The 12,955-nt window shown below is 54.1% G+C and overlaps 1 protein-coding gene across 7 annotated transcripts in view; it reads left to right on the forward strand.

Annotated features, from left to right (window-relative positions):
* PRKCD (protein kinase C delta) overlaps positions 1-9,942 on the forward strand; it is a 31,170-nt gene extending 21,228 nt beyond the window's left edge. For all 7 annotated transcript variants that reach the window (XM_077993146.1, XM_015130691.3, XM_077993147.1 and 4 more), the window contains 12 exons: positions 552-637; positions 878-1,007; positions 2,281-2,381; positions 3,011-3,107; positions 3,350-3,450; positions 3,588-3,761; positions 4,024-4,115; positions 4,759-4,821; positions 6,132-6,270; positions 6,462-6,650; positions 7,263-7,391; positions 9,532-9,942. In XM_077993146.1, coding sequence (XP_077849272.1) covers positions 552-637; positions 878-1,007; positions 2,281-2,381; positions 3,011-3,107; positions 3,350-3,450; positions 3,588-3,761; positions 4,024-4,115; positions 4,759-4,821; positions 6,132-6,270; positions 6,462-6,650; positions 7,263-7,391; positions 9,532-9,690 — 1,460 coding nt within the window. In that variant the 3' untranslated portion in view covers positions 9,691-9,942. The remainder of the gene's footprint in view (positions 1-551; positions 638-877; positions 1,008-2,280; positions 2,382-3,010; positions 3,108-3,349; positions 3,451-3,587; positions 3,762-4,023; positions 4,116-4,758; positions 4,822-6,131; positions 6,271-6,461; positions 6,651-7,262; positions 7,392-9,531) is intronic.
* Positions 9,943-12,955: the final 3,013 nt, after the last annotated feature.

Here is a 12,955-nt window from a genome sequence, read left to right on the forward strand (position 1 = left end):
AATTAGATATAACTATAATGTATAATAGGGTCATTGTGAAGATCAAATGGAGTAAGGTATGTAAGGCTGTATTTTAAGTGCCTTCCACTGGCAGCCGTTCTGTGTAAGAAGTTTGTTATCATTATTACACGTGCTTTGTGTGTAGGTACAGGTGTCTGTTTTGAGGCGTGTCCGTGTGCATGTGTGAGAGAGGGCATTTAGGAGCTGTTTGCTATCCCAGGGCTTGGAAGAGGGAAAGAACTGCCCCCACTTCTCATATTGTGATGCCCCGTGCCCCCTAACTTCTGCCCACCTCCCTGCCCACTAGGACTCCTTCATTTCTAAGCCCCTGCAGATTGGCCTGTCCTCTCCACCCCGTCCTCTCCAGGCCCCTCCTTCGAGGGCTGGCGGGAGGAAGACTCAAACGCTGGGCCTCTGCGGGGTGAGGGTGTGGGTGGTCAGGAGAACGGTGGCTTTGTGTAGAGGGCTGGACTGACCGGCAGGCACCAGCTCATAGACTCTGCCCCTCCCGGTGCCCTCCCTTCCCCCTTCTGGGCCTGTGCCTCTTCAAGAATGTAACGCTGCCATCCACAAGAAATGCATCGACAAGATCATCGGCAGATGCACTGGCACTGCGGCCAACAGCCGGGACACCATAGTGAGCCTGGGGCTGGGGCAGGGCTGGGATCGGGGGGCTTAGCCACATGGGAGGGATTTACGCCCTCTCCCTGCCCTCTGGGGATAGCTTACCCTCCCTCCCCATTTTTCTTAGTCTTTCCTTGCCTCTCCCAGTGGAGCTCTCTTGGGATGTTGTGCCCAGGGTTGGGGGAGAGCTGGGGGCTGAAGAAGGGGCTGGAGCTGGCACTTGACCCTCAGCCTGTGATACCCCCACCCCCAGTTCCAGAAAGAACGCTTCAACATCGACATGCCGCACCGCTTCAAGGTTCACAACTACATGAGCCCCACCTTCTGTGACCACTGCGGCAGCCTGCTCTGGGGACTGGTGAAGCAGGGATTAAAGTGTGAAGGTGCGTGCCACCCCGCCCCTGGGCTGCAGGAGGGGCACTCCCAGCTGGTGCTGCTGTGAATTCCAGCCACCTCACACCGCCCTCGCCCCCTTACCTAGAGACGGGCACCTCATTCAGGGACCTGATGAGGGTGAGGCCTTGGTGGACCCTCCCCACTGGCCTGACTGGCTCTGCCACTTACCTGCTGTGTGACCACAGGTGGGTGGCTCCACCCCTCTGAGCCATTTGGAGGGGAAAAGCAGGACCTAGAGAGTCCCTGTTAGGGGCCAGTGAGCAGAGGATGCTGAAGCCAGGCGTGGTGCACACCGGCAGGCGCCCAGACACGCCTCCACTGCCCTCTGCTTCACTTAGAGATGAGACAGAAGACCCTGGAGGGAAAGCGGCTTAAGTTGACCCAGATGTTCTTTGAAGGGTTTTGAATTAGGTGCCATGTCTTCTGGTTTTTCCTTTTTCTTTAAATCATGAAAGATTGGCCGGGCACGGTGGCTCACGCCTGTATTCCCAGCACTTTGGGAGGCCGAGGTGGGCGGATCTTGAGGTCAGGAGATTGAGACCATCCTGGCTAACACGGTGAAACCCCGTCTCTACTAAAAAAAAATACAAAAAAAATACAAAAAAATTAGCCAGGTGCCTGTAGTCCCAGCTACTCAGAAGGCTGAGGCAGGAGAATGCCATGAATCCAGGGAGGCAGAGCTTGCAGTGAGCCGAGATCACGCCACTGCACTCCAGCCTGGGTGACAGAGGGAGACTCCATCTCAAAAAAAAAAAAAAAAAAAAAAAAACAAAAAACATGAAAGATTGAGGTGCTTGGCCAGGCGTGGTGGCTCACACCTGTAATCCCAGCACTTTGGGAGGCCAAGGTGGGTGGATCACTTGAGGTTGGGAGTTTGAGACCAGCCTGGCCAACATGGAGAAACCCCATCTCTACTAAAAATACAAAATTAGCTGGGTGTGGTGATGCATGCCTGTAATCCCAGCTACTCAGGAGGCTGAGGCAGGAGAATCACTTGAATCCAGGAGGCAGAGGTTGTGGTGAGCCGAGATCACGCCATTGCACTCCAGCCTGGGCAACAAGAGGGAAACTCCATCTCAAAAAAAAACGAGAGAGATTGAAGTATATATGATGGCTTCAGATCAATGTTTTCCTAAAAACTGGAACCCAGCAGACCCCGCTAAAGCCCTCCTTTCTCATGCTCTCCTGCCCCTCTCCTACACTGCCCCCTGCCCTTGGCTGAGCTCCAGGACTGACAGCCCCACTTCTCCCTCACCCCAGACTGCGGCATGAATGTGCACCATAAATGCCGGGAGAAGGTGGCCAACCTCTGCGGCATCAACCAGAAGCTCTTGGCCGAGGCCTTGAACCAAGTCACCCAGGTGGGCAGATGCTATGGGGACCCTGGACACAGGGCAGTGGGGTCAGGGACAGTCAAGGCTCACAGCCACTGCTGGGGAGCCACAGACAGCCAGGGTATATTTAGACCCAGGACTCTACTTCGGGAAGATCCAACTCAAGAATTTAGGCAGCAGAGGAAGGGGGGCTTTTTTTCATGAGAAATTCATTATTCAAGCAGTTCTTTCCTTGAGAGTGAACTTGGGGACCACAGGATTGGGTGTTGGAACACTTTGAACTAAGACTTTGGGTGTGGACGTTTGTACATGGGTGGGGCTTGAGAGATGCCACAAAACCTAAAGGTAAAATTTTAGAATCAATCAGAAATGAAGCTAAATAGTCAAATAAAATCTATTGAGTGAGTGGTTGGGAAGGTAGGGTTCCGTTTACAAAACTTCCGTTCGTAATCAGAGCCTTTCAGACCACTGAGGCTTCTCTGGGCTCCGGGAAGAGTGTGCATGTGTACACGCAGCCCGAGTAGGGGGCCTGGGCTGTGCCCCTGTTGTCTCCTCTTGGTATTGAGGGTGGAGTTATACCTGGGGGTCTTCCTTCTGGGCTGGGAGTTCTGATAATGGTCTGACCATCTGGCCCCCCACCTCTGCTCCCTCCCCAGAGAGCCTCCCGGAGATCAGACTCGGCCTCCTCAGAGCCTGTTGGGATATACCAGGGTTTCGAGAAGAAGACCGGAGTCGCTGGGGAGGACTCGCAAGGTGAAGCTGGGTCCATTGGCCCTGTACAGTTTGTATTCCCCCTGAGGCCAAAGAAAGGGGACTGTCCTTCCTTCTGTTGTCAAGTGAGACATGGGAGGAACCCCCAGCCCTGGGGAGTGAGCCCCTTCCTCTGTGAGGCCCCTTCCCCCCTGAGGCCCCTTCCTCCAGCCTACCCCGGGCCCTGGGGAGGGGAGTTGTGTAGACTGAGATCCCGATCTGAGGAGGTGCCGTCTCTCGGGCAGACAACAGTGGGACCTACGGCAAGATCTGGGAGGGCAGCAGCAAGTGCAACATCAACAACTTCATCTTCCACAAGGTCCTGGGCAAAGGCAGCTTCGGGAAGGTGAGGGCTGTGAGCCGGGCACCTGCTTCCCACCTCACCCTGGCTGCTTCCCACTTAGGTGGCTGAGGCGGGAGTCTGAATTGGGCTGTGGCCCCTGCCCCGTCTTCCCCTACTCAGCACCTGTGCCTCCCCATCAGGTGCTGCTTGGAGAGCTGAAGGGCAGAGGAGAGTACTTTGCCATCAAGGCCCTCAAGAAGGATGTAGTCCTGATCGACGACGACGTGGAATGCACCATGGTTGAGAAGCGGGTGCTGACACTCGCCGCAGAAAATCCCTTTCTCACCCACCTCATCTGCACCTTCCAGACCAAGGTGCCTGGGCCTCCTGCCGTCACCGCCCCATGCCACAGCCACGTCCCACAGCCCCTCAGCCCCTCTAAGTCAGAGCTGTGTCTCCCCCTCAGGCCACTTAAAGCAGGGCCATGCTTTCCCCCTCATGCCTCCCAGGGCAGAGTTGTCCCCCTCAGCCAGGGCCTGTCCCTGCTGTTTCCTGTTGGGGCTTGGCCCCAGTGGCCCTGAGTGAGGGAGCGTCCTGCCTGTTCCTCACCCCTGCTCACCACCCTCCCCACCCCAGGACCACCTGTTCTTTGTGATGGAGTTCCTCAACGGGGGGGACCTGATGTACCACATCCAGGACAAAGGCCGCTTTGAACTCTACCGTGCCACGTATGTGAGGGCCATGGTGGGGTAGGGCCCAGCGTGGAGGAAGGGCCACTGGCTCAGAACCCACTGCCAGTCTGCCCTCCATGCCTTCTTCCCTCTCCCTAGAAAAGCCAACCTGGGCTAGAGCAGCAGCTGGGGAGATGTGGGGGTAGCCTGGGTCCACACCACACAGGAAGCCATGGGTGGCAAGTGAGCTGCGGCTGGGGGCTCAGCGCAAATACTCTGGGTCCTGGCCCCTCTGCGGGCCACAGCCAGGGCAGCCTTGCAAATGGTGGTCTTACATGACACAGGACACTGGACCCTGGTGCATGGCCCCCAGACCTGCTTTTCCCCATTCACATGCCCCCCCCACCCCAAACTAACCATGTGTGTGTGCATGCATGCAAACACATGTGTACATGCATATAAATGCATATACTCTTAGAGAACTGGCTCACTGAGAGCTTTCCCTTCAGAACTTTCTGCCTGGGCTGCCAGCCCCCGCTTACCTGATACAAGATGTACTTGATGTACTTGATCATGCTTAGGTTGTCCATGGAGTTATTTGCAGCATTTCTTGCCCCTGGAAGTGGGGATGAGGGCCCGAGAAGAAGCAGAGGCTGCTCGGCAGAGATCCTGGAACACTTTGTCTCTCTCTCTTGCCCAGGTTTTATGCAGCTGAGATAATCTGTGGACTGCAGTTTCTACACAGCAAGGGCATCATTTACAGGTGCAGGGGTTAGGGCAGCGGGGGGCTCTTGGGAGGGGAGGCTCCAGCCCCATCATATCTTCTGAAATGCTGCAAGCAGGATTCCCCCAACTCCAGTTCCTTCTCTGCTGGAAATCAATCTTTAGCTGGGGATTTGCCTAAACCTCCCACCCTGGTGCGAGCATTCCTGTGGCCCCCATTTGAGGCCGGCTTAGCTCCAGGAACTAGGAACTCACTGCCCATATTTGACACCATCGCCCCGCCCATCCTTGGAGCCATCAGTCTCGCTCGGAAGACCCATCGAGTCATCTAAGCTTCCACTAGAAGAGACTGGTTCCATAAAGTCTCATCTAATAAGTTATGATTCCATCCTATGGTAGGAACTGTACACCCACCAAAAAGGCTGCGGCCAGGCTCTGTGTACTGACATGGGATAATGCCAAGACACGCTGTTAAGTGGAAAACCAACCTGTGGGAGAGTGTGTATCGAATATTAGCATTCAGGCTTTAAAACGTGGGAGAGAGGCTGGGTGCGATGGCTCACGCCTGTAATCCCAGCAATTTGGGAGGCCGAGGTGGATGGATCACCTGAGGTCAGGAGTTTGAGACCAGCCTGACCAACATGGTGAAACCCTGTCTCTACTAAAAAATACAAAAATTAGCTGGGCGTGGTGGTGGATGCCTGTAATCTCAGCTACTCAGGAGGCTGAGGCAGGAGAATTGCTTGAACCCGGGAGGCAGAGGTTGCAGTGAGCCAAGATTGCACCACTGCATTCCAGCCTGGGTGACACAGCCAGACTCCATCTCAAAAAAAAAAAAAAAAAAAAAGGGGGGGAGCAAGCTGCATGCTGCCATATGCTTGTCCACGCCTAGAATTGCTCTAAGGAGAGCCTGGTGATTGAGCTCAGTGGAAGGCAGACTTTGTACTGTTTGCCATTTCTAGTTCCCATATGCATAAAGTATCTACTCAAATGACTAATTACTGAATATAGACATGGTCCCCACCTTTGGGGAGTAGACAAAACTGAACCTGGGGATCACTTCTGCTGCCGACTGCTAGGGGACCCTGGACAAGTGACATCACCTGTTTGAGCCCCATTTGGGTTTCAGGAAGTAGGGCGGTGTGTGCCCAGCATTTAGCACACAGTAGGGGACTTGCAGGAAGCACCTGTTTTTAGGATCTCTTTCTCCTGCTTCCTTTTCTCTTTCTCATTCCCTTGTACTCTTGGGACAGTCCTGGACTAATATGGCTGAAAATTAGGACATGGCGGGCAGGGTGGGGAAGGAGAAGAAATGGCTCCTGCTGACTCTTACCTGTCCCCTGTCCTTAGGGACCTCAAACTGGACAATGTGCTGCTGGACCGGGATGGCCATATCAAGATTGCTGACTTTGGGATGTGCAAAGAGAATATATTCGGGGAGAACCGGGCCAGCACCTTCTGCGGCACTCCTGACTATATCGCCCCTGAGGTGAGCTGATACCCTTCCATACTCCCGCTCAGTCAGGCACCTTGCCTCCCCACGGTGGGCGGGGGAAGGCTTCTCAAGGGCAGTGAGGTCCAAGCCAAAGCCCATAGGCCGAGGCGGCCTGGCTAGGGCTCGTGCCCAGGGGCCCCTCTCAGCCCCAGCACCTCCGCTCCTGCTGACCTTCTCCCCCTCAGATCCTACAGGGCCTGAAGTACACATTCTCGGTGGACTGGTGGTCTTTCGGGGTCCTTCTGTATGAGATGCTCATTGGCCAGTCCCCCTTCCATGGTGATGATGAGGATGAACTCTTCGAGTCCATCCGTGTGGACACACCGCATTATCCCCGCTGGATCACCAAGGAGTCCAAGGACATCCTGGAGAAGGTGCAGGCCCTGGGCTGGGCTGGGGCAGGGGCAGGGGCTGGCAGACACTGGGCTTTGGGTGAGGAGCTTCCTGTCTCTGGAATGGCAGCCTCAGTGGTGCCACAGTCCTAACATACAGGGTATTGCTCTCTCACCATGTTCCCAGGAACTCCTGTCGAGTCCTGTGCATGGAATCAGCCTGACATGGTGACTAAGGGCCTAGGGTCAGGAGACAGACAGACCCGAGACCAAACGCTGGCTCTGCTTGGGATTAGCTGGTCACAACCTCTTAGAGTTTGTCTCCTTATCTGCAAAATGAGGCTATGAGCAGTCTTGCCTCACAGAGTTGTTGGGAAGAAAATAGAAACATACGATGCTCAGCTGTCGGCCAGGCAGATAGTAAATAATAAAAAGTCCCATTAGCAGAGTCGTGGATGTCTAGCCTAGAGCCTGTCATCTCTGGGGAAACTGGGAGCACTGCATGCCAGAGTGGCCTCCCTCAGCCCCACTGTTCCCCAGGCTGACTGCGGGGCTGGGGCAAGCCTGGCTTTGCATCCCTGGGCTTGCTGGGGATTTGCTGAAGCTCCAATTTCCCATGGCCCTTGGGTGCTAACCTGGGTTGCTGGGTTGCAGCTCTTTGAAAGGGAACCGACGAAGAGGCTGGGAGTGACCGGAAACATCAAAATCCACCCCTTCTTCAAGACCATAAACTGGACTTTGCTGGAAAAGCGGAGGTTGGAGCCACCCTTCAGGCCCAAAGTGGTACGTGATCCTGCCCTGCACTGTCTTCGGGCTGGGCTCCTCCTCCCCTGCCCTCCCTCTCTCCTACATCACTCACACGCTTTCCACCTCTCCCTTCTTCCAGCAAGTCTACTTCCCCGATCTCCATAGCATGTTCAGTCACAGCTGCTGCCCTTGTATTCTCATCCTCTCCCTCCTGACTCAGTCAGCACACACTGGGGACTGTGGATCCCACTGTATGCACAGGACCCTGTTTTGGGAAATAGAGTTAAAACCTCATGTTATTACTCCATTCAATCCATTCTCCAATACATATGGGGAGTCCCGAGTCCCTGTTGAATGCAGAGCACAGTGCTTGGCTGCACAGCAAAGTGGGAGACACAGTCCCAGAACCGGAGGAGTTCGCAGCTAGTTGGAGAGATAAGAAACTTGCACACCGATGACAGTTTGTGATACGAGATGACAGCCTAAGAGATACCCCAGGACACATGATCAGTTGCTATTGAGTGGGTCTGTCAGCAGGAGCCCAGGCGGCAGAGAAGAGGGTGGGTCTGAGAGGCCCCCTTGGAAGAAGTGAGACTAGCAGAGCTGGGAGGTCTGAGAGGCTCCCTTGGAAGAAGTGAGACAAGGGACAGCTGGGAGGCATTCCAGGTGGAAGAGGGGATGGTTCACTCAAAGGCCCAGAATCTACAGGGCCACCTGAGAGCAGAGGCAGGTGTGGCCCCTCTGTGACCACAGTTCTTCCTTCCCACTCCCTTTGTCTCCTTTGATTCCCTTCCTCCACCAGGGCACACAGTTCCCACTGGGCAGCCTGTGTAATGCACCCCACATTTGTGCTTTGAGGCTACAGAGCACTTCCCCTACACCAAGGACCTCAAACTCAGACGTGTCCTGGCTGAGCATGTAACTGACAGGCTAGGCCAGCTGCAAGAAAATCACACCCTGCTTTCAGTCTCACTTTTGATAGATTTCCTTCTCTGCACTAAGAAACACAAAGCAGGTGTGATGTACCCCTTGTCAGTGGGGCAGGGGCTGTCCAGGGGGCTCTCATCACCAAGAGTGGGCAGGAAGTAGGCCCACGGCTGCTTTAATCTGCCAGTTTTCAAAAGAAGCTGGAAATCTGGATTTTTATGTTGCATTGTTCAATTTTAAAATATAGGTTCAGGCTGGGCGCGGTGGCCCACACCAGTACTTTGGGAGGCTGAGGCAGGCAGATCACCTGAGGTCAGGGGTTCGAGACCAGCCTGGCCAACATAGTGAAACCGTCTCTACTACAAAAAATACCAAAAAATTAGCCAGTTACGGTGGCGCGTGCCTGTAATCCCAGCTACTCAGGAGGCTGAGGCAGGAGAATCACTTGAACCTGGGAGGCGGAGGTTGCAATGAACCGAGATCATGCCACTGCACTCTAGCCTGGGCAACAGAGTGAGACTCCATCTCAAAATATATACATCAATAAAAATAAATTAAATAAATAAATAAATAAAATACAGGTTGAAATTCCTTTAAAACCCAGTTCAAGCTGAAATGATTATACTTGCCAGTTCAGTTTGGCCAAAGGGCCACCAGCTTGCGGTCTCTCTCTGTGTGACCATCCCATCACATCCTTAGAAGCAGAGAATCAGCAAATTTCTCCTGTCAACAGCCTGATAGTATATATTTTGGACTTTTCAGGCTTGATGGTCTCAAAGCAGTCACAGACAGTACATCAACAAATGGGCATGGTTGTGTATTACAAAAGCTTTATTTATGGAAAGTGAAATTTGAATTTCACCTAATTTTCATGTCATGAAATATTTTTCTTTTGTTTTTTTTTTTCCAACCACTTAAAAATGCGAAAGCCATTCTTAGCTTGTGGGCCCCACAAAAACAGATGGTGAGTGATTTGGCCTCCATGGGCTGTGATTTGGTGGCCCCTGAGCAGGAGGCTACCACCTCTCCTCACCCAGGCCCAGAGCTCCCTGGTCACTTTCGTCCTCCTCTTGGGGATATGGCAGCCTCTTTCCTGTGGGGCTCCTTTTAGGCTGCTAGGGGAGGCTCCCTCTTCCATTCTGGGTGAGGACAGCTCTGGCCTGGCCCAGCCCTGCAGGGACTCCAGCCTGGGGTGTCTGGAGGGCCATTCCCTACGTCCTGTTCGCTCACCCCTGCCCTCTGCTTGTAGAAGTCCCCCAGAGACTACAGCAACTTCGACCAGGAGTTCCTGAACGAGAAGGCGCGCCTCTCCTACAGCGACAAGAACCTTATCGACTCCATGGACCAGTCTGCGTTTGCCGGCTTCTCCTTTGTGAACCCCAAATTCGAGCACCTCCTGGAAGACTGAGGTTCCTGGACAGAGCAGGCTAGCCCCGCCCTCCACCCACATCTGCCCGCTCCCCACGATAAGCACCAGAGGGACTGTGGTGACTTCTGCTGCTGGCCCCGCCCCTGCCCCCAGAGCGGCCTTGGCTCCTGTCTGGCCAGGCTCTCATGGTACTTCCTCTGTGAACTGTGTGTGAATCTGCTTTTCCTCTGCCCTCGGAGGGAAATTGTAAATCCTGTGTTTCATTACTTGAATGTAGTTATCTATTGAAAATATATATTATATATATAGACATATATATATAAAATAGGCTGTATATATTGCTCAGTAGAGAAAAACCATGGGGGACTGGTGACATGTTGATCTTTTTCAAAAAAATATATATACGACAAAAAAAAAAAAAAAAGGAGCACAAGCTGTTTGAACCACCAGGTTCTTTTATTTGTGTGTCTAAATAAACACCAAATGGTACCAACCTGGTTGTCAGGACACATTTGTCCCAGGAAGCTGGTGGCGGCCACTCCCACTTTTGGCAGCACTGGCCCGGAAGCTAACTGCTGGGCCTTCATGCAAATGTGTTTGTATTTATGGGTTTCCTCTGGCCCAGGACTCGGCCTAAAGCAGACGACTTTTCCAGGTGGCTCCAGGGAGCCCCGGATGTGTCTGTGGGGCGATGGGCCAGCTGTAGCTGTCTCTGGAAGGGCAGAGACGTAGAAGGCATAAGCAGAGGCTTTGAGGCTGGCCCCAGATGAGGGAGGAGAGGAAGAAAATACAGCTCAGGCTTCAGGCATATCTGGATTTAAATCACAGAGTAGCCAAAGGATGTGGGCACGTCACTTGATCATTTTAAGCCTCAGTATTGGGTGGGCGTGGTGGCTCACACCGATAATCCTAGCCCTTTGGGAGGCTGAGGTGGGAGGATTGCCTGAGCCAAGGAGTTTGAGACCAACCTGGACAACATAGCGAGACCCTGTCTCTTTAAAAAAAAAAAAAAAAAAAGAAGGAAAAAAAGGTTCAGTTTCCTCTAAAATGGGGGCAAGGCAAGGAGACCATAGCTGTAACTCCTCATCTCATTACCATTTATCCCTGCCTTTGCCGCAGAGGAGTCTGTGTCTAAGTTCTGGAATCTATATCATAGCAGCTTTTGCCTACCTGGGGAAGGAGACACAGGCAGGGTGGGAGAGAAAGGTGGAAAAATGATGAGTGACTGGGCCAAGGTTGACAGACGTGCTCCAGTGTGCCTGTCGTGCAGGTGAGGAATGGCTCCAGGAGACCAGGAGGCGCCGGCATCCCCCCTGAGTGTGCTCAGCTGGAGACAGTGAGTCTACTCTGCCCTCCTCCCCACCGACTCCATGTCTCCCCCTCTCCTGGCTTTTCATTGCTTCCGCCTCCCTCACTACCTCTCCCTCTTTCTGTTCCCGCCCTGCTGTCTCGGGCACCGGTCTCAGGCAGAGCCTGCTCTTCAGACCCTCTGGTCTAGCCCTGGCCCTCTGTCCCTAGAGGGGGGTGAGACACTCCTAGCACCAGATTGGCTGGCCTGGGCAGCCAAGCAGCTGACTTCCAGCAAGTTCATTTTTCTGGGCTTAGGTACAAGTTTCCACAACTGGAGAGGGCGGGATGGTATGGGGCTGGTGCTGGCTCAGGGAGGGGGCTGCAGGGATGGGGGCCAAACTCTCCCCAAAGAGACCAAATGTCCCCTTCTCCCCACCTCCTATCTTAGGAAAACTTCCTCTTGAATTCCTGCTCTGCCTTGGGCCAGCCTGGGTGTCCAGGACAGCAGGGAAAACCTCAGAAGTGCTTGTCCCGTGGGCTCACAGGTGGAGGAACTGGCAGCATGGCGTGGGCTCTGTTCTGGGACACTGGGGCTGTAGGAGCCCAGAGGAGGTGCCTGGGGGCCCCCTGTTCCCTGCCTCTGCCGCAACACACACATTCCCCAGGAACCCCACGGAGCCATTCAGAGGGAGGTTAGAACAAAAACGTTGTTGGTGTCTGAATTCAGAGCTTCCCAACATCCTCCTGAAGCACCAAAGTGGAGCCTTGCACCTCAAGCCCAGTTTTTTCCAGTGTGGAACGGGGGAATAGGTTGTTTATCAGCCAGAGGCAGTGGAGGGTGGTGGGAAGAACATGGTGCCTGGAATCAGAAGCCTGGGGTTTGAATTCCGCTCTGCCGCCTACATACCATGCACTCGAGTTCCTTCATGGGCCTCAGTTTCCTCATCCGTAAAACCAGACCATTAATCCTCTGCCTCATGGAACTGACTCTGGCGGGCCCTTGTATGACTGTTGCTGATACTCAGTGGTGCCAGGCAGAGCCCAGGAAAGGACAGGGGCTGTGCCCGTGAGGTCCACCTCAAGCAGCCCAGCACAGGAAGCAGCTGCTAAGGACACTGCCAAATCACCTGGGAGGCTACACCATTCCAGGCCGGTTCCCAGCCATTGGGTGGGTGCCAGGCCTGATCCAGCAGCCTCAGGAAATGCCTCTTATGGCTGGGCCCTGAACCACACTTTTGCTGGGACCTGGGGACCCTGAAGCAGGCAGATTGCCCTCTGCCTCCCACCTGCCAAGTAGGTATTCGAGCAGCAGCCAGCCTGGTCCCCCTGTGCAAGGACCAAACAGAGCTGGGTCCCCCATCAGTGCTGGGCGGAGCGACATGGGTGCAGGAGGCCCTGAAGGCAGGAGCACGGGCTTGGCTACTAGACAGCCCTGGGTTCGAACTGTGCATGTCCCTGGTTGTGTGACCTCAGTAAATGACTTAACCTTCCAGCACCCTACCTTCCTCTACTGTAAAATGGGGATTGCTATGATGGCTGCTGTGGACTGTGATGATGTCTCTAAGTGCAGGGCATGAGCTCAGCATGCACTAGGTGCATAGGAAACAGCAGCCACTGTGACCCCATGCTCCGGTGGGATGAAATATGCTCAGGAGAGCAGACCTGTCCACTGCACACTGCACTTCGAGTGCAAGCCCTCTAACTGGACTCTAGGTGGGCAGTTAAATGCACCCACCCATGACCCAGTGGTGCCTTTCAGGCAGAGCTACCTGGGAACTTCACCCAAGGGCCCCAGGAGGCTTGCCAGGAAGCCCACCACTGCATGGATTAATTGGGGAAAACGGGAAGCAAGCAGAAGGGCCAGCAGCCAGGGAACTGGTTAAATACTCTCCTGGCATGGAAAGTGGTGCAGGGCCAAGTGATCGGCAAAAAGAGCCACTGAGAGAATCAAAGATGCAGCCAGATTCTACCCTGTGGTTCCATGGGCCAGCTCATGAAGGCACCCAAAGTCTCA

This window comes from Macaca mulatta, chromosome 2 (genome assembly GCF_049350105.2).
Source record: "Macaca mulatta isolate MMU2019108-1 chromosome 2, T2T-MMU8v2.0, whole genome shotgun sequence".
Taxonomy (NCBI): Eukaryota; Metazoa; Chordata; class Mammalia; order Primates; family Cercopithecidae; genus Macaca; species Macaca mulatta.